The sequence below is a fragment of the Zosterops lateralis genome (genome assembly GCF_965231275.1).
Source record: "Zosterops lateralis genome assembly, chromosome: Z".
In the NCBI taxonomy this organism is placed as follows: domain Eukaryota; kingdom Metazoa; phylum Chordata; class Aves; order Passeriformes; family Zosteropidae; genus Zosterops; species Zosterops lateralis.
This window is the reverse complement of record NC_139800.1, coordinates 76,004,127-76,029,909: the sequence shown is the minus strand read 5'-3', so window position 1 is coordinate 76,029,909 and position 25,783 is coordinate 76,004,127. Positions and strand designations below refer to the sequence as shown.

The 25,783-nt window shown below is 38.8% G+C and overlaps 1 protein-coding gene across 2 annotated transcripts in view; it reads left to right on the top strand.

The window, feature by feature from the left end:
• The first annotated feature begins 1,714 nt into the window (after positions 1-1,714).
• The window catches only part of ATG10 (autophagy related 10), a 59,114-nt gene continuing 35,045 nt past the window's right edge, over positions 1,715-25,783 (top strand). Inside the window, exons 1-3 of one of the 2 annotated variants that reach the window (XM_083882818.1) lie at positions 1,715-1,794; positions 3,799-3,924; positions 8,152-8,271. In XM_083882818.1, the coding sequence (XP_083738944.1) occupies positions 3,811-3,924; positions 8,152-8,271 (234 nt within the window). In that variant the 5' untranslated portion in view covers positions 1,715-1,794; positions 3,799-3,810. The remainder of the gene's footprint in view (positions 1,795-3,798; positions 3,925-8,151; positions 8,272-25,783) is intronic. The other variant, XM_083882819.1, reaches the window with a different exon arrangement.

Here is a 25,783-nt window from a genome sequence, read left to right as displayed (position 1 = left end):
GCCTGCAGCTATAATGGCATCACCCAAACCATGCAGCTGATTTTAAAAATGACTTATGCAGTGAATATACCAATCTATGACAGCACCGTAATCTGTTCAAAGCACATAATACAATTAATAATTCTCCAGAATAACTTAATGAAGTAAAACTTTGCTTATGTATACACCTAATTTTGAAAACTGCAAAATTAGATGGAACATTTCATTGACCACAAGTGGTAAAAATCATCTTTACACACGAACTCTGGCATTTATTTGAAAGGCTTGGCTGCTAACAGGAATTTTAAGAACAAAGAGAAATGCTTTACCTCAGGATTATTTCAGAAAAAAAAAAAAAAAAAAAAAAAAGAAAAGAAAAAAAGAAAAGGCAAAAAAGCTTTGTCCCTCCTGAGCTGTCCACACCCAGCAAATTACAAGGAAATTAGGAAGTGCACGGTTGGGAAAATGTCACATCACAACACACCACTTGCATCCCTGAGTAGGGTGCTCTCCAGAGTGGTGGGGTAGCTCTGGTTTACTATAAACACAACAATCCTAGAACTGTTTAAAATGGCAGTTTAGAGCTAAATAGGTACAAATAAAGATTTTATGTTTATCCTGTTGAAGTGCATTCTACACACAATTCCTTTGACTGCTCAGCTGAGCCAGACAAGACTTTACCGCTGAAAAATGCATGGTTTAATAGACTCTTTAATTTAAAAATAATTCCCCCACCATTTGCGTAGCAGAACAGCTTCGATGCTCCTCCCAAATTCTCAGACCTAAAGGCAATTACAGAAACAGCACAGCTGGATGATGGAAGGAACACTGGAATACACGCTGGCAACTCCTGGAAATGGCCTGGGAAGGACAGTACCCAAGTGACCCCCTGGCCATGTTAACTCCACACCTCTTCCTCCTCAAAAAGTAACAACATGACATGTTTATACAGCGAAGGTGACTAGGCTTGGCGGAGAACAGCCTGGGCTGGGCTAAACCTCGTGGAGGGCAGGAGGAGGCGAATGGCAGCGCCGGGTGCACAGAGGGCCCCTCCATCTCTGCCACCCTCATCCCCCGGACCACACCCTGCTTGTCCCCCTCGGCCTGCAGCCCCACCTTTCATCTCCTAGAGGCCCTCATTTCCTCCATTCCTCTTATCCCTTATTGCCTTTATCCCTTTCATTCCCTGCATCCTGCCATTCTCTCATGCCCCCATTCCCTCATGCCTCTCATTCTCTCACTCCCTCATCTCATTCCCTCGCTCCTTCATTCCCTCACCCCTCTCTCTTTCATTCCTTCATCCCACCATTCCCTCACTCCTTCATTCCGTCATCCCTCTCATTCCCTCACTCCTTCATTCCCTCACTCTTTCATTTGCTCATCCTTCTCATTGCCTCACTCCCTCATCTCTCTCATTCCTTCACTCCTTCATTCCCTCATCCCTCTCATCCCCCCATTCCCTCACTCCTTCATTCCCTCTTCCTTCTCATTGCCTCACTCCTTCATCTCTCTCATTCTCTCACTCCTTCATGCCCTCATCCCTCTCATTCCCTCACTCCTTCCTTCCCTCATCCCTCTCACTCCCTCATCCCTCTCATTCCCCCACTCCTCCATTCCCTCCCACTCCCCCGATCCCCTCAGTCCCCCATTCCCGCCCCCCTCCCCGAGCCCCGCGCACGCGCAGTCCCCCTCCCGCCCCCCTGCGGGTCCGCGCATGCGCGTTGGGGCGGGCAGGCGCCCCGAGCGGCGGGAGGAGGAGGAGGAGGAGAAGGAGGAAAAAGAAAGGAGGAAAAGGAAAAGGAGGAGGAGCGCACGGTACGTGAGGGGCGGTGAGCGGGGCTGGTCCCTCCCGCTCTCCCCGACCCTGTCCGCCGGGGCCGGGAAGAACGAGGAGAGGAGGGGGAAAAAAAGGAAAAACCTGCGCGGGGCTTGCCTGGCCTCCGGCAGCCGGCCGGGCCCGTGTCCCAGCGGGTCGGCTCGGGGCTCTTTCTCAGAGGGGATCCCATCAATCCATACAAACATCTCCAAGGGCTGCCAGAGGATGGGGCCAGGCTCTGCTCAGTGGGGACAGGGCCAGGATGAGGAGCAATGGCCATCAAATAAAGGCCAGCAAGTTGCAGCCCAGCAGGAGGAAGAACTTGTGTCCATGGAGGGGCAGAGCCCTGGAAGAGCTGCCCAGGGAGGGCCTGGAGTGTCCCTGTCTGGAGACATCCCAGCCCAGCTGGACACGTTCCTGTGTCACTGCTCCAGGGGACCTGCCTGGGCAGGGGATTGGGCTGGGGGAGCTCCAGACGCCCCTTCCAACCCCAGGAGTGCTGGAATTCTGTGGTTCTTCACAGCTGCTGATTTCCTGAAGCGCACAGCTCTGCTTCAAGCCTGTGAGGGAACTGTGCGCTCCTCACTTTTTCAATGAAGGCGTTTTGCAACCCGTCATCAGGGCTGGGGCACTTGGGGAGTTGTAGAAACACCTGCATTTTGTCTGTTTCCTGCTTTCCCCCTTTCCTGGCATCCAAGAGGCACAGAGCAGCAGTCTTGGGTTAACTGCTGTTGGGAGTAATGTATTTCAAGTGCTAATAAATAATTTTTGTCGTGGGCAGACAGGATGATGATGTGACTCAGGGTCAGATACTGAAAAATAACGAGCATTGAGTGAGGTGCTGTGTCACTTGGATTTCTTGTTAAGGAGAGGTGTGATCTGGTTGTAATAGTTACAGGTTATTGTTGTGATGGCCATTGACAGGACAAGGGGAATGGCTTTAAACTGGTTAAGAGTAGATAATAGGAAGAAATCCTTCCCTGGGAGGGTGGGCAGGCCCTGGCACAGGGTGCCTAGAGAAGCTGTGGCTGCCCCTGGATCCCTGGCAGTGTCCAAGGCCAGGCTGGACATTAGGGCTTGGAGCAGCCCGGGAATAGTGGAAGGTGTCCCTGCCCATGGAACAAGAGGAGTTTTATGGTTCTTTCCATCCAAACCGTTCTGTGATTCAGTGATTTGTTTGTGGTGCTGCAGTGCTGCCTGATGTCCACAAACACATTAAACCAGCTCTGTTTGTGACACATCCTCATTGGGATGGGCAAAAGGAGAAGGGGGGGCAAGTAAAAATGACCAAATTCTCTGAGAAAAAAAATTATCTTCAAAACCCTGTGAGAAAACCCTTTGAGGAACAGGGAAGGCTTTGAAGCCATGCTTCTGGGCCACTGAGAGCAAAACTGAACTATTAAGGAAATACATGTTTAAAGTGCAGCTCCAGGCTGCCCAGTGGAAGGAAGACACCACCATACTGGAATCAGTCCAGCAAAGAGCCCCAAAGATGATTAAGGGTGTTTGGTGTATGAGGTAAGGCTGAGAGAGCTGGGATCAATCAGCCTGGAGAAGAGAAGGGTCAGTGGGATCTTCTAAATGTCCATAAATACGTGGTGGAAGGGAGTAAAGAAGATGGAGCCAGGCTTTCTTCAGTCAAGACAACACAAGAGGCAACAAGCACAAGCTGATGGCTAAATGCTTCCAGTTAAACAGAAGAAAAAATATTCCCTGCTGTGGTAGTTGAGCACTGAAACAGGTTCCCTAGAGGGGCTGTGGCATCTCCATCCTTGGAGATAATCAAAACCCAAGTGGAAACAATCCCAAACAACCTGCTGCAGTTGACACTGGTCTCTTCATATCCATGATTTCATGATGGAATTGGAGAAAAGTTTTTGTTTTATTTAAAGCAATATTTTTTCCCCTATGCTTTGTTATTTTACTATTCGGTTGCCATAAATTAGTGAAATTTCTTGGTGTTCTTTTTATCTGCCAGCACTGACCTTCAGTTTTCTCTGCAGGTATCATGTAGCATGGCAGGTGGAGAAGAGTTCTTTTTGGATGAGAAGAGATTCAAGCAGTGCTGTGAAGACTTTGTTAAACACTCGCAGCAGATAGGAGATGGTTGGGAGTGGAGAACTAGCAAGGTAAAACAGTCAGAGTGTTGACTTTCAGAAACTCCTGGCGGACTTTTTGAGCTGTTGCCAACCACCACAAGCTGGAACATCCTTTTACAACACAGGAAACAAATTTTTTATGCAGCTGGTCCAAGACATAACTGCAGAGGTGTGTTGAGGGTTTAGGCCAGGGCATGTATTGAGTAGGGCTGTGGATCTCTGAATCTTGGCCAATCTATCAAAACCCTTTTTCAGCTGTGGGCAGGACCAGACAATGAATGTGGTGTCACTGTGAAATTCAATCCCTCCTACTCTGGGCATTTATATCCACTTTAACCCTTTAGGCTTTGTTCTAGATCCTTGGCTCAGTATTTTCATTACAATACCTGCCAGTTGCATACAGCAGCCAGAAATATCTGCCAGTATTAATGATCAATTCTCATTATTTGCTGCTTCTCCATAACTTTCAAACCTCTACAATAATAATTACATATTGTTTCTAGGTCATTAATCAAAATTTTAAATAGCACAGGGCTAAGACAAGTCCCAAAGGACCCCATTAGAATCACTTCTTTTATGATGATTTCCCCATTTTTTAAGTTACACTTGAGATCTGTGAATTAATAAGTTTTCATCCTATAGCATGTGTAAGATTAGTGTGGGATTATTTTAATTTTTTTTTTAATTTCCACTTGTGGAATCCACAGATATCTTAGGGAATTCTGAGCATGTATTGTTCCAGCTTGTATGTTTATCAACCAGACATATCCTCTGAAATTAGACTTGACAAATTCTGTTTTAAGAAAAATGCTTTTAGTATGCGTATTTTTTTCATTTTTTAAATTCTATATGACTTTTGTTGTTTTGCTCAGGATAATGTCAAACTAATATGTATATAGGTACACAAATTACACTATATGTATATACAGTATATGTATTATAGTGTATAAATATATATTGATACAGTAGATAAAAATGGCTGGCTTTCTCCAGCATGTATGTTTTCATGTTTTCTTTTTTGTGTATTCTTTCTATTGTAGAAATTGTCCTGCTCTAGCTTTCTTTTTTTTAAGAGCTTAATGGCTGTACTGGTTTCTCATGCTGTCATGGGTTTTTTTGGAGAGAAGTCATGCTTTTTCCAATGTGTGCCATCATTTTTACATATATAGTTGTACATTAATATTTGTAACCCTTTCATCACAGACAATCAGAACTTCAGTAAGAGGGAGGACCTTGAACTTTGATTTGCTCTGTTTAGGAGTTTTTAAAAGAGTGCAAATATTAGTTAAGTGTTACAATGCACCCTTTCTTACAGAAAACCATTTGAAACTTTAGATTTCAGTCCAAGGCAATATTTGTGAGGATTTATTCAACAAAGAAAGATGCTCTGAGCCTCTACTGGGAATTTAATACATGGGTCAAAGTCTAAACTTTCTGTGAAATAAGAAGCTTTGCTGGAAGTAGCAGAATGAGATAGATTTTTGTTCTCATATAAAAAAATTCTAAGAGGGTTGTTTTCTTTTTTTAATGGGCCAAGTTGGCGACTCTGTGATTTCAGTGTGTGATAAAAACCTGGCCGTGGAGACCATCCATTTATAGTGTGGAGTCTGGGAAGAAAGCTTTCCCTCAACAAGATGTCTCATTGTCTTTTTGCCTTTTAATTTTTTTTTTTTTTTTTTTTTTTTTTTTTTTTTTTTTTTTTTTTTTTTTTTTTTTTTTATAACCAGTATATGTGTTGTGGGTAGTAGTTTGGGGCACTTTTAATTTTGCTGATGTAATGCACTTGGATCCCATTCCTCATTCCTGACTCACGTGAATAGACCCATTGATAGCAGTGAGACCACACAAGTGAACCGGGCTGGTAGAACTGTGTTCCTGTGTTCCCGTGTTTTCTGTGGAGATTAAATTTAGATGATGAAATACTCATTGTTCTCGTGGAGCTGGCTCTTGGTGCATAAGCTCACATGGCCCAAGCAGAACCCTGTATTTATAGCTGTAAGTGAAATGTTCCAAATGATGTTATTTTTATAATGTGTTTTCTTGGTTTGTGTTTTTTTTTCCCACTGGAAGAAAGCTGTATAAAAGCTAAGAGCACCTCTTCTGCAGGAGCTGGTGGAGCTGAACCTGGTGCTGCCTTTAGGGATGGATGGTTAAATCTTGCTGTGGAGGTCGAGATTTAACTGAAGGAAATGAGGCCCTGTTTGCTCTCTGCTTTATGTTTGTCTCATATTTAGTGAGGTTAATCCAGGTAATCATACCAAAAGCTGCATTAGTTCCCTTTGGTTTTTGATACAGCTGCAGTAGGAAGGGACTCCCTTTGCACATCAGTGAGATCAAGGTTCTGGCTGCAGCTTTGATTTATAGGGGTATAGAAGTGTACAGAGTACAAAACACTGCAGGAGGGATGCTCCTCCTTCCTGCCTGCTCTGACACACAGCTACCAAACACAGAGACTGCTGGCTCCAGGTCTCCATCCATCCATCCATCCATCCATCCATCCATCCATCCATCCATCCATCCATCCATCCATCCATCCATCCATCCATTTTTTCCCGTGGCACTCGCAGGATGCAGAGGCTGTGAGGTTTGACCGCACTCTGTTGTGGGGAAAAACTGGTTTAGGGGGGTGGAGGCTCTGTCCAACCCTGCTCTGGCACAGCTCCCTGTGCTGTGGGCATTTCACCCACCTCTGTGGGTAGCTGCAGCAATTTCTCTGCTACTCCTGTGGGACAAATACCTGTGCAGGGATCTTTCCTCCTGCTGGCTCTGTTGGGAAGCTCCACAAGGAGACACTTGAGAGGAACAAGGAGACACTTGAGAGGGTGTTGAGAGTGAAAGAAGTGGATTTTCTATCATCAATTTAGGCTTAAGTTTTTCTTTCACTGTTCTCTGCCTGCTGGGTTCCTCCCTGCCTTTAGCTCTGCAGCCAGGACATGCAGGAAAGTTTGCTGGGCTCATGCTCTTAATGAGATTTATTGAGAAAATAAGGCATGCAGTAGGAGAAGTGAGCAATGTAATTATCTGTAGTGTTATTCATGTTTAAAAGTCAATGGAAAAAATACATGTAGAGAGGATTATCCTTTTTTTATGTGTGTGTGAAACTTGATCAGGACAAAGTAAACAAGTAGCTCATAGTAGATTTTGGAGGTATGTATAATCTACAGTCTTTGGGAAGAGAGAACTAATGTGTCAGTATAAAACCTCTGATGGTTTAAAGGTCAAAATAAATGGCATAAACTGTGTCAGCAATGACAAATTAATTAAAGAGTTAAATGATAGTTAAATTTGCAGTCTTATCAAGTAATTTAGTGCTATGTTAATGAATTTGGTAGCGAGACTGTTTTGAGTAGAATCCTTTTTCATCAGATGTTGTGCATATGCTCTCTGTTTGTCTAAAATAAAATGTAATGAAACAGCTAATAAACCCCCAATTTATTTGTTTCCTTTGAGAAATAAATCGTTGACATGCAACTACTGTTCTTTGTGTTCTGTACATGCTTTCTCCCTTTCAGAGTGTATCTGTTATTAAACATTTTCTCTCCTCTTGCATCTAATTAGGAAACATAAAATGTGCAGGTAGACAGGCCAGCAATGCAGGAAAGCTCCTAAACCTTTCTCCTGCCACTCTGGGATTGCACATGGGCACTTAACAACTGTGGGCTGTGTGGCCTGGGAAGCAGAATGATAAAATAGCAACTGAGGGAAGGCGCAGCTTCTTCTGTTTTCTCTTATGTTTGACCTCAGAGGTGATCAAGAGAAGGAAACAAGTTGTGACTCTGCATACATAAATTCTGAAATGGTTTTGTTTTGTTTTGTTTTCAGAACTTTGCAAAGTCAAGAGGGGGAAACAGGGCAAAACCTAACCAGCCTCTCAAGAGTTGGGAAGTTAATCCTGGCATGAATGCATTAAAATAGGTCAAAATCGTTAATAGCTCCCCGTCCCTTCATCACCTTGGTGCACTGCCTTCCCCTTCTTTGGCGCTTATCCTGATCCCCAGGGTGCAGTTGTCTTACTCCATTAATAGCTGTATTAAACTTCATTTTTGCTGCTCAGGTCTTTGACTTCCTTCAGCACTGAGAACTGGTGTAAACTGTCTGTGAGAAGGTGCTGAGGAGCACTGCAGTCATCGGTGCCTATAAAAAGACTTGGAGCCTGTGCCTAAATACCATGCTCTGTTTGTTTTCTAGAACAGTGAAGGCATTTACCATTTTGGTTACAGAAAATTTGTTTTTTTCTTTCTCTTTTTCTGGACACAGGACCTTGGTGATGGTTATCTTAGTAAGACACACTTCCAAGTAAGAAATAGACACATCCCACCAGACCTCAAGGAGAAAAACAGTGATAATACTGAACAAATGTTACTTGCACATATAGAAGTAAGTACAGATTTCTGAATTTATGTGTTTATAAAATAAGTAATAAAATTAAAAAACACTATGCTAGTAAGTCCTTCCAGCAAAACTTCAGATCTGAAGCTACCAGTGGCTTTTAGTTAGTTATAGGAAAATTAATTAATACACCTCATTGAGATATACAACTGTATTGGTGATGAAAACTGGGAAGAAATGGAAAAGATTCCAGCATCCTTTGTGTAGGTGTTCTCCTCATAGGATGATATTTCTTATAATTTTGATTAACTAACATTAAGGAAACTTTTTGTGTGTGTGTGTGTGTGTTTGGAAAAAGATTAATCATCAAGATTTATTTATCTTAGAGGTAAATGTTAGTTAAAAGAATAAAGGAAACTTTGAAGTTAATGCTCACTTGAAGTGGTATTAATTGAATAAGACTTTTATACTCAGTGGCTACTTTTCTCCTATGGAGCTGACTTAAAGACTGAGCAATTTTTTGAAACTTGTGGCAGGTAATGAGATGTTCCTGAAGGAAAATAAACATCTTTCTTCCAGAAAATTAAAACTGTTCATTAAACTCTGGTTGGACTGATCTGAATAATTATTTGCTTGCTTGAGTCTGCATTAGACCTCCAGATTATTGACTAATTAGGATATAAATGACAGAGATTCCCTCCCTTCTTATGTTGTTACCATAAATAAGAAAATAAATCTTGGATTGTAATAGACTGAAAGCAAAGTATTCTGTATGTTATGAGCTGTTGAATAGGTGGATGTGGTATACTTTGCAGTTACCTTTTTCTGCAATTCCTTTCTTTTTTCCATCAGTACTCTGATTGCCTTTTTTTTTCCCCACTGAGACTCTGGTACATTTAAGACATTTCTGGTCTGAAATAAGTATTCTTTTGGCCTGGTTTCTGAAGGAAATGGCACTTAAAACAATTGTGCTATTAGTCTGTGATACAGTAATTTCTCCTGATTTTTGGGCTCACTCACAGGTTTCAGCTGCATTTTAAAGAGGGTTAGATACCCAAGTCATTTAACGAATAGCTGTAGCTTTTTTCAAGTTTTTTCTTTAAATTGTTTTCTAGTATTTTGTAAAAAGAGGGCAGATACCAATGCTTCAGGGGTTGTTATTTAATTGTCATTAACAACAGTGTTTGTATACTTCAGTCCTGACTTGAAACAACAAATTACTGTTTATATTGAAAATTGCTTTTGATGATTGTGACCTTTTTTTCTTTTTTTTAGATAACGAACCAAGTCTTGGTTACAGAGTGCATTTTAAAAGAACACCTGTAAAAAGCTATTCAGTCCTTCTTCTGGAAAGAAGGTGTCAGTTATAGAAAATGTCATAAAACAAAAAAGACTTCAGAGTCTCTAACATACTGAAATGTTAAATACATCGAAATATTATGATAAATAATACACTGAAATAAGATTCCAGGCCAAGCTTTGTGATTTATCAAGATACTGAAGTGAGTAGTCCTTGAGATAGTTTGAAAGATTTCTTTGTTTTGAAGCACAGTAATGGGCAGGTTGGAAGGAGCCTTTGTACCTGTCGTGTAGGAGCAGTAAAGATGAAGAGTGAAGCAAGAGAAAGGTCTCAGAAAATTATGGAGGTTATAAGACCATAAGAAAAAGAATTAACTTCTTCTCCAAAATATTCAATGAGATGATGTCAAATTTACATTCTTCATTGAGCTGAAGGGTAACCAGACTGTTAAAGTTATTTAATCTATCAAATAGAAAAATGAAATTTGCTATGGATATGTAGAGTAAAGCTGTGTGTTTAACGCTAAGAAAGATGAAAATGGTGACTGTAGAGAGGTTGATTTTCTTAGGCACACTAGTTCCTGTGTAAGATGCATGTTCTTTTTCACAGATATTGAGTGCTAGAGACCAATTCCACTCTAATAACAATCTGTTATTTAAATAGGTGTTAGGTTTGGTTTTTTTTTTTTTTAGTTTTAATATATGTCGTACCCATAAATCGCATGGCGTTACAGAATTACTGCAATCTGTTTGAATAAGTTATCGAAATACATTCTGATGAAAAGCAAAAGTCATGGTCTTGGTGGAAATTAGAAAGGTTTCTTCTTGCTATATGTATTCAATATTTTTTTTTCTAATTAATAAATTTTATTTTTATATATTCGAAGCTTAAGCTCTAAATAAGAAATTAAATTTATTTTGTAAAAAAAGGCCACTGACTGATAGTTCCATATTTCACAATTTTCAGTTCCGGAATTACTGTTATGATCTTGAATTTTCTATATTGTGTTTGTTATTTGTTTCTTATTGGAATATTTCCATCCGTCTAATCTGATCTCCTCCAAGGTGTGGTAGATGCATGTGCATGTAATAATATAATTAACCAGGAACAGTAAGAAAGGAAAAATACAGAATTTAGGATTCCAGTAACCAACATTCATTGTTAGGGACAATCAGTGTTGACAAAAAAAAACAAAACAAAACTAAACAACCTGTGCTGTGGAATATGCCAGGGCATAAGAGGCCAGAAGGTTTTCCTTCCCTCATCCTGGAAATCCAGTTTGAAGGTTAGAAATAGAACATTAATTTTGGCAGGCAAGGTGAAAATTTGGAGGAAAATCAGAAGACAGATTTTTGAAGTTGGGTGAAGTTGATGTAGAATAAATCATAAATATATCCATTTGTATTGGGGTATAGTTAGGATGTTAAAACTGCAGAGAGGCAAAATTATTATTGTTCTACTCATTTTTAGTCTGTGAAGAGACACCAAAACCTAATGATACGATAAAGAAAGTACACAAATAGCCTGAAGTAACTTTATTCAAATAGCAAATCAATTATCAGTTATCACAGTATCAAAAGTGTGCTAATCCTATGGGATATACTGGAAACCTGACCAATTTATTTGGAGTTTGTTTCATCTCATTGATTGGCATGGACAGTTAGTGTTTCCAACTTTCCATCTCATTGATTGGTGTATAAATATCAGGAGCCTTCCTGGTGAAGGAGTGATGAATAACTTTGTATTCTGGTCTTTTCCACAGAGCAGTCTGTATTATGTGCTGATTCCTTTTATACAAGTTATGTTTTCATCTGAAAACCAAGAATAAAATTCTATGTGGGTTTCTTTCTGCTTATTTTAGGTATCTGCAATACAGAGCTTGTCACTTAAATCTTTGTTTCAGCCTGAGGAGGTAAAAAAGCATTTTTGGGTATAAATCAGTTGACCTATTTTAGGTGTCTCCTCTAAGAGAGGATGAGTCTAAAAGTGTGTGTTTTTCCTCAGAGGTGATCAAGGTTAGGCTTCATGGCTTTAGATACCTAGATGTTATCATGTGAGCCCCATTCAATGAAAAAAGTGGCTCTCGGCTCCTAAAAGCACTGGGAATTTCTGCTGGTGACTTCACTGGGACCAAGATTTCACTTTGATAGTGAAGCTCATACTTAGTTGAGGACTGTGTTTTGTAAAGTAGCAACTTAAAGACAGTTTAAAGGAGTTTGTCGTTTTATACTTGGCAGTATCTCAGTTCTCAAGCTGTTTATCTTAATGAGATGCTTGGGGATCCTGTCTTAGGCAGACCCTATTTTTCCATTTTTCTATCTTCCTAGAAGAGGATTCACACTGTTCTTCTGGGACCCCATCCTCATTTTTTTGTGGTTTTAGTTTATTCAAGATGTTTATTTCAACATTCTGACTGGTAAACAGAAACTACTAATGACATTGTGACTGATGATAAACTTTAGTCCAAGTTGGTGGAGGACACTCTTCTGACCAGTGAGATCAGATTCAGTCTCTTGGATATGAGCTGGATATAAACCTTTTAGAGTCTCTTCCAAAAGAATAAAAATAGCCTGCGATGCAAAGCAAGGGACAGATAGGAGCACACAGGCGCCATTTGAAAAATTTTAAGTTGCCATTTTGTTCTGGTTAAATTTTTATTGAATCAGTTGTTGTCTTTCTGAGCTGTTCTGACTTTATGCCAGCTGAGTGTCATCTGTACTTTTCCACAGACAGCATAAATCTTGTGTAACCACCATAAAGCGTTCTGGCTAATTCTACAACAATCTTCAGTATGTATTCTTTCTTGATCCAAATCAAATCTGTCCTCCCAGGACATCTGTCAGGGTCTTTATCAGTGCACATGGTACTGTGTCTTCTTTCCTAGCAAGGACGAAACAGTTACATACATTATTGCATGAATTGTTGATAAGGTGAAAAATACTGTGGAAGGTTCAAAGTGAGGGTAGTTCTCCTGCCTCAAAGAGCTTATACTCTGAACGAGTAAAATGGGAAAATCTGGATTCACTTTATGCATTCTTTTTGTTTGTTATTCAAATAGCCCAAGGGAAGCAATAACTTGGAGTAATAATTCTCAGTGTGTGGTGTGTCTCAGCTCCTCTGGGTATTGCAGAAGTGAGTCAGCATGGAACCATTCCTGGAGCTGGAGCCACTGCCGCTTTATAAAGGAGTGGGCAGGTTGGGAATGCTGAAGGTCTGTTCGTACCTGGTATTGCTTTTGGAAAATGAGCACTGGGCCCCAGCAAACATGCTGATGAAATTATGCATTTGCTGTATTGTTCACCTTTGTTGGCAGCTGTTCATGAGAGTTGGTGGGGATCTTCCTGATGGGGATGTGGAATGAGTCTGACATCTTTCTTAAACGTCGTAATTCTATAATTTGCTGTTCAGCTGTGCTTTAAATTTTGTAGCAAATAGAAAATGACAATTTTTAGCAATTATTAATCTTTTTTTTTTTTCTCTAAACAAATGCAGTATTTTTGCAATTAGGAACCACTCCTTTTTCTTTTTTTTTTTTGTGCAAAAATAAATAAGATGAATGCAGTGTAAACATTTGCATAACCACAGTATTTGTTGGATGGTTAAGTGAAAACCCAGCAAACAATGCTTAAGGAGAAAAATGTAAATACATTTAATAGAATCCAGCATTCACTGCAGGAAATAATGGAAGTACCTTAGTAAAGAGGGAGAAAATCAAGTACTGCATACCTTAAACATCAGTTTGTAGTAAATGTGTTGGGTTCAAGAGCAGCGAAGTTGCTCATGTACCAGCACCATTTTCACATGCCACGTCACAGAAATGAAACCCAAATGGAGACCTGTAAAAAATAAATCAAGAAACCACTTATGCTGAAGAGTTCTAAAGCATATTGCAAAACACAGTGAAGATCCTCGTGATTTTGCTTAAAAATCTATTAATCTGAAAGTGGAATTAGCCTTTATTAAACCACAGGAAAATATTCCAGTGTGGATTTTATTAACTGTTGTCTGCATGGAAGGGCTTGGCAAAATAACGGCATTGTTTAGAAATATCAAGGCTGGAAGGGACTTTGGTGTAGACAATTGCACCCCTTCCTCAAGCTGGAGAGCCCTCAGAAAAAGAAGAATGCCTCAGACAGAGGCCACCTGAGTCCCAGTCCTGCTTTGGGGCTCCTTCTGTGAGGGGATGCCTGAGTCTTCAAGAAGGAGGTTTAAATGCTTCTGCTCCTGTAAAGTTCTGGAGGCATGGGGAGGTTTTGTCTCCCACACACAGACCTTTGTGCATCATTTTCTGTGTGTCACATTGGAATCCTGGCAAATCTTGTTAGCAGTAGTTACATTTAGTTTTCAACAGCTTTGATGACATGCTGTTGGCTTCACTGTTGTTGAGGGTGGTGGGACCCTAATCTGAATTCTCTATCTTGCACATTCTTTGATTGCTGTTCTGTTTTACCCACTAATAACTTTCTACAAATCTTAGGAAATATATCAAAAACGAGTATATAAACTAATTATGATGCTTTCGGTAGAGCTGAAGGAGCACTTTGTATGACCTCCAAAAGTGATTAATTTTCTGTTTAGATGTTAGTGTGGAGTGATTTCAACTTTTTATCTGCCATCTTGGTATTCAGAGCTGTCACTTATTATTAGCAAATAAATGCTACATCAGACACAGGAAAAGATGCTCTAATTCGGGTTTGGTAACTGAATGTGACAGTTTAGTTGGAGTTACCCTGGTTGAAGGCATGATGTCATTCCAGCAGAATGTCTTTCTTCTGCAGTAAATAAACCTTCATTTCCTGTGGGGCATGCACTGAGGCTGTGGGAAGTGAAGGTGATTTTCCCAGAATCTGAACTTTGAGAGAATAGTAATGCCAGTGACTATAAGCTCACCCTTTTGTCCTGGTGATCCTGTGTTTTAGATATTGAAAAGGGGAATTTTTTTTTTTCCATTTAATGCATTTTCCCATGTCTGGAAAGGTGTTTTGAAAAAATCTGTATGGTGCTTTTAGAACATCTAGACAAGATCCAAATCAGAGTAAAGTATTTACATTTCTTTAATTCTTCATGTTAAAATTTAAGTAAATAGTTCTAGTTTGATTTAATGTCATAAATGTACATTCTGGTGGGGTTTCTTGGTACAGTAAGTCATTATTATGGGATGTAAAAAACAGATTTTAGAAATTGTGCCAGAGTGGACTTGAACTGTGGTTGTCTTCACAGTAAATTGTGTTAATTTACCTTAGAACTGTGTGTAATTGCATATGCAGCAGCAGTATCAGAGAAATGTAGGCCACACAGTCACTCACCTCCGTGGACTGTGTGCTTTCCCTCTCAACTTGCTGGGTTAATATGATTTTTTACAAGTCTTGGTGACTCTTCCATCAAATGTTTTGAAGCTTGGCATGCCTTGATAGCTGGGCAAAGCATCAAGAGATCCCAGCTTCTACAGTTTTATCAATGGAAAGGCTTGTGAGAAATTAAAATCTGTTTTTCTGTTTCTAATTTAAAAAATATTACTGCTGTGGTCTTAGTAGGAGAGACAGTTTTGAAAAAAGACATTTTTCCTTTGTTGTATTGTTCACCCCCCCCCTCCTCTTTTTCTCTCCTCCAAAAAATGTTCAAAATGAGCTGCCATGAATGGAGGAGGAACTGCACTGATGGCCATATCAACAGTGCTTGTGTTGGCACGTACGGCCACACTTTGGCTTCCTTTTATTTAATACATTGAAACAAATGCATGTTGTAATACAGCACCACTATGACATTTTCTAAGCAGTGCTGTCTGCCTGGAGATGATGGGAATGAAGAATTTGGGGGGGATCTAAATTCCCCAACTTCTGTGCATTTTGATATCAATACTTTAGGATGCAGTAGAACACGATTCATTTTGGTCATAGTTGTTCAGAGTTGTTTAATCACTGAGATGCACACATTGCAGAAGGATTTTTCTTCAAGCACATGCATTGAGATGTAAAATATCATGGAAAGTTACTGTTCTTGCGTTCCTGAAAGCAAATCTTCAGTAACAACCTGACCTTGCCAGGTATTGATAAATTTTGTAGATAAATACACATTTTCAAATACTTAATGACATTAATTCACAAATGAGCGACATGACACTGTAGTGTTTGTCAATACTGTTTTACAACAATAGAAACAAAATCACAATCTTGTCAATTGTTAGCATTTTACTTTTAATGGTGAACTTCAAAACACTTCATGTTTCCAGCCTTGCATACATGCCTGCTTTAGTTTCTCTTAAATTAAATTGTACTTGTTCAATGTTATGCTCTAATTTTCTGGGGATGATGATGCTCATCTGTATTGGAACAATGCTTTTATTTTGGCCAAGTGCCTGTGTTTTTAGCAGTGTCATATGATTATCTTTCAGTGTGTTTGGATTGTTCTCCTGCAGCACACAGGTCGTGTTGGCTCAGAGTGAATATTGCAGATTTAGGGCCTCAGAGTGGCTTCCTGAGAACCAGGCTAAATGGCCAAACTTCCATATGTTGCTGCTTTGTGGAAAATTCATGGTTATTGTCCTTTTAGCTGTGAGGTCCAACTGTGAGTTTTTTTCCTTCCCAACACCATCTCACTCTCATTGTCTCTGAACTCTCAAGATACATGAAAAAATGCTTTTCTCCCCTTTGTTACTAAGAATGGTTGTGATTTTCCGCTCTGGAAAAAGATGAAGTCTCATACTTTCTTTCTCTTCCCACTGCATGATAAGGTTTTCTTTGCCATAACTCTTTTTGTTAGCCTTATTAATTAAGTTAATATTGTAAATAAAGCAATTTAGCTTTTTTCTCAAGGTCAGAACGTGGTGTTTCTCAAGAATACTATAGACTTACATTGTGTAATCAGCGTGTGATTTTGAGGTCAGGCTCTTTCTAGATATAACTAAAGAGCATTGAAGTTCACTGAAACTTAGGAACTTGTGGTGCAGGAAAATGTGTTCTGGAGTTACAAATTATTTTTCATGAATCATAAAAATATCTTACTTTTCCCCATATAGACCAGCACACAGAGAGGAGACACTGCTTTTTTACCTTGTAGGAGTCAACTTAATATATATACTTTAAAAACATGTCTATATATAAGTGTATATATAACATAAGACTTTTTTTGTACTGCACTGGTACTCAACATGACGGTGGCAATGCAGAGTGTTAAAATTTCGTACTAATGTGATTATGAATGCCCCAATTTCAAAATTTCTGTTCTAGTATAGGGGAGAAATTAATTTGGTTCTGTCATCTTATATGAGACAGGTATTTTCCTGAATGAGCAAGACAACATATCTTTAATACAGAGCAGGTTTTTTTTTTTTTTTCACTTGAATTAGGTTTGTTATGTTGTGTAATCTTTCTGCTCTGGTTTGCCAGGGACTAGTTCCGGCAGCACTTGGACATGCTAACTGACTTTTTAAATGAGACACTCACTTCTGCTGAGTGCAAGATACTGAGAGCACATCCTGATCATAGAGGGCATTAATGCTTGGGAATGGAAAATACACTTTTTGGCATAAATGGATGTAACTGGCTAGTGGGTGGCTTTCTCATGATGGTCTGTGGTGGTAGCAAAGAAAATGATTTATTTGAGTTGACTCAAGCATCTCTTACCACCATTTTGCTCTGAATTCTGAGGAAGATATAATGCCATACATTAAATAAGATTTAAGTTTGCTGTTTGAAGAGAAAAACAATAAAGTGTAAGAACTTGTGATCATGAGATAGACATTTTTCTGGGATAAGTGATCAGTGAAGTTGTGGAAAGCCAGATGTGTCTAGTAAGGGAGAGAGAAAGCTGAGAGACAAAAGACTTGTGCTGTAGGTCATACTTTATAACATACAGTTTGTGTCCATCTAGTGATTTTTGTAATATGATCATTAGTGTTTCCATCTGTATTTTGTGTTTTCCCCTATTTGATAGCTTGCCAATAAAATTTCTTTCCCAGACAGCTGAACCTAGCTTGCAGACTGACAGGGCACAGAAAAGCCCCCCACCTTCAAAGGAAAGCACATAAAAAAGCTTAGAAATCACCCGAAAGCGTTAACGGCTCTGTTGGCTGTTACACGATGGGATGCAGGAATTGCAATAATGTTCTCTTCCATCTGGTGCCTGCAAACTTGCTGTTTTCGGAGGCATTCACTGCTGTAGCAAACTGTTCACTTATTCATTCTTGTGTAGTTGCCCGTTATTCTTTGGAAAAGACTCGGGTTGAAAGCAGCTCGGTTCTTTGTTACAGAAGTGCTCAGTGTCAAACATATTACAAGGAGATGTCAGTCCAAATGCAAATACCATCAACTCTCAAAGCCTCTCCGCATGTTGTGTATATTTGGAATGTGCTCTGAAGGTGTAGTCCCAGGAGCAAAGGATCTTGACTGACAATACTCAAAGGAAAATCATGCAATATCTGTGCCAAAACGTCTATCTCAGGCTGAAATTTCAATTTCCGCTTTAAATTTCCTGGCTTGTGTTAGCTAACATTACAGCCTCAGTTTTCCTTCTTTTCTTAGGATCTTGGTGGTTATTTTCTTTGTTGCATCTGGACTGGGTAATTTTCAGGAAGGTGAGGTAGCAACTGAGTGGAAGGTGTCACTCTGAGAGGGAGGAATGGTTTAAGGAACTAAAGCAAGTGAAGACACATTCCTTATTGCCAGACCATGAGATAAAGGAGTTAATATGTAATTTTTGAGCACAAATGACTTAAAAATGTCCAACTCTTTGTCATCCCTGAACATCTGAAGTCACTATGTTGATACAGCAAATTCTATTTTTGCTATGTGTTCATAGCAAGACAGGTTAGCCATCACCTGTCATACATGATCTTATCCCAGAATTTAAATTAGTCTCTTCAGTCCTGCAGTATTGAGCAGATACATTAACTTTTTAATAGTTTCCCTGAAAGTATTACAGGAATTACCAGCATTCTGCCCGTTTTAGTTGAATGCTACGTAATGATGTACATTTATATAATTCTTGTGTTGATTTCAGAAATTGTGAGCAGTATTGGGGTGTGTTGAGATGACCTTGGAAACATTCATTTCAATATATGTAAATTTTCAGGTGGTGTACTATGTGCCTTTGTCTTTATCAGCTTTTTTTTCTGGAAGGATTTGGTGCTGCCTGTGCTAATGTGGCCGTGGTTGTTGTGTGTGGGATCCGGCACTGCTGTATTTCCACATGCTGCAGGTGTAGTGTCTGAATTACCAGCCACCAGGTGTGCTCTTGAGGGCCTCAGGGCTTTTAGGATGAAAGCTTAGCTCTCATAGGCAGGTATGTGGGAGCCAGTGGTTGTGCCTGCTTTTGACTCAGTTCCTTTGGAAATGCTCTGGAGATCACTTAAGATTCTGTTTGTCACCACAGTGTACTCTTGAGGTTGTTTGCCAGTTTTTTGTGCTTTTGAGTATTTCTAAATAAAGATCTTTCCTACTTGAGTTCAGGCAGCAGCAGTGCAGACGTGGGTAGATGGTCATGGTAACCTTCAAAACCAGTTATTGTTTCACCAATGACTTGGAACTTTATCCCCGAATATGATTTAATGAATCCGAATTGTGTCTAGCTTAAGAAAATGGAGTTTTGTCTTCTAACTTCAGTCAGCGTTTGTGAAACTTTTGTTTTCCCTCCTATATATTCAGTGAAATACATACTTTTGGGGTGTTGGTATGTAATACTGATCTTACTGTAAGAGAGTTGTGTCAGAAGACTTAAATGTTGTTATCTGGGCCATACAATTTCCAGCAGTTGTGGAAGCTGAGGCAGGTGTCTGAGCTGACCGGGACCTTGGCAACAGTGGGTCCTTTGCCTCTCTTCAGCAGCAGCTGCTGAGCACTAAATGCTTGGGGAAACCAGGCCACGCAGGCACTTAAAGGGAGCAATACCAATCCAAATGAGAATCTCTGAGTTTGAAGGTGTTGTCCAAGATTTAGAAGCTAAGGCAAAATTAACTGTCCTGAGTAGTTGCACAGGTTTACAAGAATGAACACAAGAGCTAGAAAAAACTTCCTATATGTTATCCTGAAACCAAATAGAATGCATGGGATATATTTAAACACCTCTTTGCAGGATTCTTGTCTTTCAGCAGAGTCACAGCATGTGTTCTAATACATGTTTAATGTATGTTTAATTATTCCAGTGTTTAAGATGCTGAAGTGTAGTTAAAAATTGAAGAGAATATTGAATCAAAATTTTGGTTTCATGGTCTGGTATAAGCTAGAATTATTTAGCACTCAGAAATAAAATATTACTACTGCTATTATTACTACTGTCCATTTAAATACAAATGTAAATAGAAGACTGTCTCATGGGTTTCTAATTTTTAAAATATTTCTAATTGCTGCCTGTTGCTAGAAGCTTAAACTCCATGTTCCCCAGGTTTTGTCCTATATTTTAAAAGGATAGAAACACATTTAACATCAGATATAGTTTTTGTGTAAACCATAACTGCACAAATTTGAATTCTGAGAAAAATGTTAAACATTGGAAAAATGAGACTGTGAAAGGACTGCTACATCATGGTTAGCAAGGTATAACACTTTCCTTTGGATTGTGTTAGGAAACTTTTGATCTGTTTTTCTGTGGTGTGTGCTTAAGTCTCTGCCCTTGCCCGTTTCTCAGAGATTCTTCTTTCCGTGGAGTGATGCTAACTATGTTTGAGTAAAGTGAAGGTTTTTAAAGATAATTAAGCTCTTACATGTTTTATGGAGGTAAGTGGCTGAGTGGAGGACAGGCCATGACAGTTCTCTGCCTGAGGTAACTTACTGTGTGCCAGAGAATCAACACAACAAAGGCCTTTGTTAGAGCCCCAGCTGAGGAAAGTGCCCTCTCCTTCCTTGGGCCTAAGACTTGATGCAGAAGGATAGTAAAATCAGCCAGACTAAACATTTCAATGTCAGTCAGCCAGACTAACATTTCAAAGTAATTCCAAGTAGTTCTGGTCTTACAGTATTTAGCGAGCAACTTGATAAGCAATTTCAAAATACTTTGTCATCTTAATTTGAGGCAATACAAATAAATAAATATGAATTGATTAAAGAACTATGAAGCATAAAAGAAGAGATTGCTTTCTTGGAATTGATTTTTTGCCCCCACTTTCCTCTGCTGCCTTTGCTTTGGGAAGACAGTGCATTTGATAGAATGTGAGTAAAGGCACCCTTGTATTCCTGGCACAATATGCAAAGTACATGAACATTAAAACGTTGCATTCTTTGGGGAAGCCCAGCTTAACCATAGCTGATACAACACTTACCCCTGTGAATGGCAGATTTGAATGCCTATGAACAGTGAGAATACCTTGGCAAGGTATTTTTTTCTCCACTGTAAATGAGATTTGTGGTATTGGACTATATTTCCTGCACCAGGTTTTTTACCTCATCTACCAACTCTACTGATTTTCTTTGTCTCTGCATGGAAAGAGCTGCCACAGTAGGGTCTCATTATAGAAATTTATTTGAAACCCATCTCTGGAAATACCTCTAAAAATAACTAGACTTTAATGTCCTTTTTTTAAAAAAAAGTCTTTCTGAAAACTGCTAAGATAATACTGTGACAAAAATCCTGATAAAAAAAGAAGAAATAGAAAAATAACATGAGTGGGGTGGTTGGTGATGTTTGTCAGTTAATGTACTTCATTACCTTTAAATGTAATCCCTGTTCTGGTACACTTAGTTTTCTGGAAGGTGTTCTCAACATTATTTCAATTAGCTGGTACTTTCAGATTTTGTCCATTGGTATTTTAAACTGTTTCTGAGAATTCACTTTTACCTGTTGTTTTTCAAAGGCAGCTCTGGATTGCAGACCTTGTTACCATGTGTAAACAGCTGTAGCAGGTGTTCCATCATCCTTTTTTTCAGTCAGGTCTGGGAATCTTACTGTGGTGAGCTGTTCCCTTACATGTGTGAAGCCCTTCATGAAGGACAGCTCTCCTCAAAGATGTAAATATCTAATTAAAAAGCGTTATCAGTTTTCTTTTGTGATTGAAGAACATTTAATGGCCATGCATAAGTAATACAACAAAGTGCTTAAGCAAATCAAATCAGAATCAAGTGCCTCAAAGTTTTTAAAATAAAATTATTAAGAACTGAACACTTGACACTTTGGGCTGAACTTATTAATAATTTGTAGTCATAAAGGGAGGGAGTGAATGGATGAATAGAAAGAAGTGTGAAGAGTAGGAGGGAAGTGACCTGATGCAATACTTTGGTAAGGAAGGGGATGAGCCCATTCTAGTTCTTTACAGGCTTATTTTTTTTTTTTTTTTTGGGTCGTTTCATAGTACCAGAAATAAGATTGTGAATTGTTTAATTTTCAGCAGCAGGAGAGCAGAAGGGTAGGTTTTCCCTGCTTCTTCTTTTTTTTTTTTTTTTTTTTTTTTTTTCTTCCTTTTTCCGTGTCCATTTTTTGAATTGTCTTTTACTTAAATTTTCCCCTACCAGTATAAAAAAACCCTCCTAGATATTAAAAAAATTCTTTTCTTGGTAGAGTAGATACTGCTGTATTCAGTTGGTCCTGAAATAAAGTATTTGTTCTTCAATAATAAGAAAAATACAGAAAGCTTCTTCAACACTTCCCTCAAAAAATAGCTTAGGGTAGATAGTTGTTGCAGACTATAAGTTAGTTTGAGAGGATTTACAACTTTTTAGTTTAAAAGAACAGCTGAAACAAATTTTGAGTATGTCACTAACTGGATTTGAACTCAGACTTGTAGAATTATTTTCCCCCACTAGTCTATTGCAAATGGCTTGTTGATAAGTATGGCATTATTAAATTTAATTACTATTCTGGTTATTATTTCTAGAACTGGTAAGAGGCTTTGGTACATAACAGCTGATGGATTTCTCTCAGCAGTTGTGTTTCTTCATGAGCAAAACCTGAAACTCCTTCAGACTTGGGTTTACCATGTAGTAAGAATTACAGAACAGCTGGCCTGAGAAAACAGGCTTGGAGGGATATATCATTAATTGATTCTGTTTAAAATAAATAGATGGACAACTTGAGTGTTTATGTTTCTTAGTTTCCAGAGGGCAAATTTGAATTTCTGGAAGAGGTTTAATAGTTTTGACTGATGCATGCTTCACCATTCTTTGACCAAATGTGCCAGATAGTCTGAGAAGCAGCTATTGTACCAAGATCATTAGGTACCCCAACATTTAGGAATGGTACCAAAGTGCGGCATAGGCTTTTTAAATTGAAGAATTTTCAGAAAGAGAACCTGCTTTATATATGGAAAATAGGTCTGAAAAGATGCTGAGACAAATACCAGAAGGTTATGTAACCCTGCATATAGCAATATTAAAGAAAGAGAAACAAGCCCAGGGAAAAGATTGCAGACAAAATATATTTTACTCTATTCACCAGGTAAATGGAAATAAATTCCTATTTCCAGTAAAAGATTATTTCAGATAAGGCAGGATGTCTGGTGAGGATGGGTCTGTAGACAGTAGATGCTTCAGTCAAGGAGGGAACAATTTTTGAGAGGAGATCATGAAGAGGAAAGTAAGAGATAACTCCTCCCCTAGAATTTTTGTTAAGTGTCAGAAATCTGTTGGATTTTGGGTTTTTTTTTCCTATTTCAAAAGGTGAAAAGCTATGTACTTGTTAGTCTGGCGTCAGTGGTATTCAAAGAATTTTCAAAGAAATTCTTAAAGAAGATTTAAGTAAAGGTTTAATATGGAAATAGGATGGAATGCAAGATGATGTTACAGAGGGTAGTGGATTGAATCATTGAACCATTATCTGTGACCTGGCAAAATAGCTGAGTGACTGGACAAAGACAATTCAGTGCTCCTAATCCATGTAGAGTTTAGTAAAACTTTTTATCAGTGGCCCACAGGAAAGCAAAGCTGTGTGAAAATACAAAAATTCACCCTCAGACAACTCTCTTGTTTTAAGTTGTAATTGCAGGACAAGGATTTGGAGAGGGTTAATGAAATTTGCTGATGGCAGAATATCTGGAGGCATTGTAGAGCAGAAGGTAAGAAATTCCTGTGGAGAGAGCCAGAGGAGCTCGAGGACTGGCACAACAGAATCAGGATGAAATTTAGTGGTGCAAAGTATAAGGTCATGTACTTGGGGAGTACAGGTAAGGTAATGCTGCTTCAGAAGCTTGTGTCTCATTAGTTGGAAATGACTGAGGAGGAGAAATAAATTGATGTTTTAGTTGATCATAGGATTACTGTGAACTGCTCATGGGCATGAATGAAATAAAGACAGTTTTAGGTTCTGCCTGGCTGTTGCTCTCTGATGGAATTGATATTAAACAAGGATGTTGAGGACTTGTCTGTCATGTTGTATGTTTAATTACAGCTACTCTCACTGAAACAAAAAAAAAAAAAAAAAAAAAAAAAAAAAAAAAAAAAAAAAAAAAAAAAAGAAGAGAATTAAAATATAACAAGTTTTTTATGTTGATTGGAAAAATCAGATTGGAAAAAAAGAAAATACCAGAAGAATTCTTATTTAGCATTTAAAAAAGAAAGCTCGAGAAGAAAACATGATTTCTGTTAATACAGTGGGCAAAAAAGGTTTGAAATGCCACGGAATGAAAAAAAGCTCCTTAAACTAAACTACCATGTTGGCATGAGAATTTACAGTTACAAACTGAACTTGGATAAACATGCAGTAGAACCAGAGAAAGCTGAAATAGCTTTCCAAAAGGAGCAACCACATCAAGAAGTCAGTTAGTTTGCAGATAAAACCATATAAATCTAGAAAAAGGCATTTTATGATGTTTGATACCTCTGGTAATAAGACACTGAACTTCATCACCCAGGAGGTCCCTTAGTCTCCTGTTTCACAGAGCATTGTTCATTTGTGTTATCTGTAGCTGCAGTGCAGGATGCACTTTTAGAGTTAATGCCTTTGCTTATATGTAAAATCAGATTCTGCAAGGCTGCTTTAAGAGCAAGGAAATCAAAGCAGAGATTGCACAAGAATGAATATTTTCCCTGTGTGAAACAGGACCCTCATCTTTACATAGCTCTGTGAGAGGGAGTTTCACTTTTGGCCTAGATAAGGGGTCCTGAAAGCCTGGGATCTGATTTTTAGAGTGTGTGATCCTCAAAATCCCTCAGATTTTATTCTTTTAAAGAGCTGTTTCCCAAGTTCTGTTTTCATGTGAAGTTCAGCTAAGAGTTTATTCTTTTATGTCCTGATGGATTAAAGAAGGAGAATGCTGCAAGGTTAGTCATTTATTTCACCTTTGTATCCAAGCTTTGTTGTGAAACAGAGAAACACTCAGGTCTTTAAAAATGCATTTTTAATGACACACAATTTTAGATTATTAATAGCTTTAGATTTTTACCTTTCTTTGGTAATCTTGTTTCCAGCTTTGTTACCAAGAACATAGTATTTCCTTTCCTGGGTGGAATTTGTTTTCATTTTTCAGTCATTGGGTGTTGAAAAGGAGCAGAACTGATAGTCTTCTCCAAGGAGGATGTATAACAGGAAAACAGCAGGGATGTAGAACTGGAGATAAGTTTGGGATTTTCTGGAGCTCTGCAGAAGTGAGGAGTCCATGAACACCTGGAGTCTCTGAAGTGGTAGGAAAACACCCTGGCATCATTTGTACAGAGTGCCTTAGTTGAGGTTTATACTAAAATAAAGAGAAGCTAACCCTGATGACAGGATTATAATTTTGTGTGATAAAATTTAATATTAATATGCTCTTTTTTAGGTTAATTTTGTCTGAGTGACTCAGACAGTTCTCAGTTGTGATTGGCAATCAATAGCAATGATATGAACACTGTCATGTTTCCTCATGGAAATGACAGGGCTCGGAGCAGACAGCATAATTGTTTGCTTTTCTGCACAGGTACAGATGTGATTGCACTGCTCTTTTTCAAAGGAACAAGTTCATGTGACTAAAGTTGTTGTGTAAAGTATCAGAGACAAAGGCTTGGTGGAAGGAAACGTGGTTATAAAATACAATGAGCATCAAGTCAGTAGTGATAAACACTGGCAACTCAACAGATTCCAACCTTGTACCCTAAAACCCCAAATTAAAATCTGTAATGAGTTTTTTTCACTTCTCAACATGGCACATTCTTTTTCTTGAGGCTTGTCTCCATAACTAAGCATTCAATTTCACTATTTCTTTTATATTTTAGGTAAGCAAAGTTACATATTTCTGTCTAGCATTTTTCCCTTTACCCATTCCAGTTTTGATTTGGTTCTATGTTTATTACTTAATATCTTCAGTATCAACAATTCCTTTAATGCCGGTGTGGTTAAGAAATAAACAAATAAAAAACAAGTTGTTTT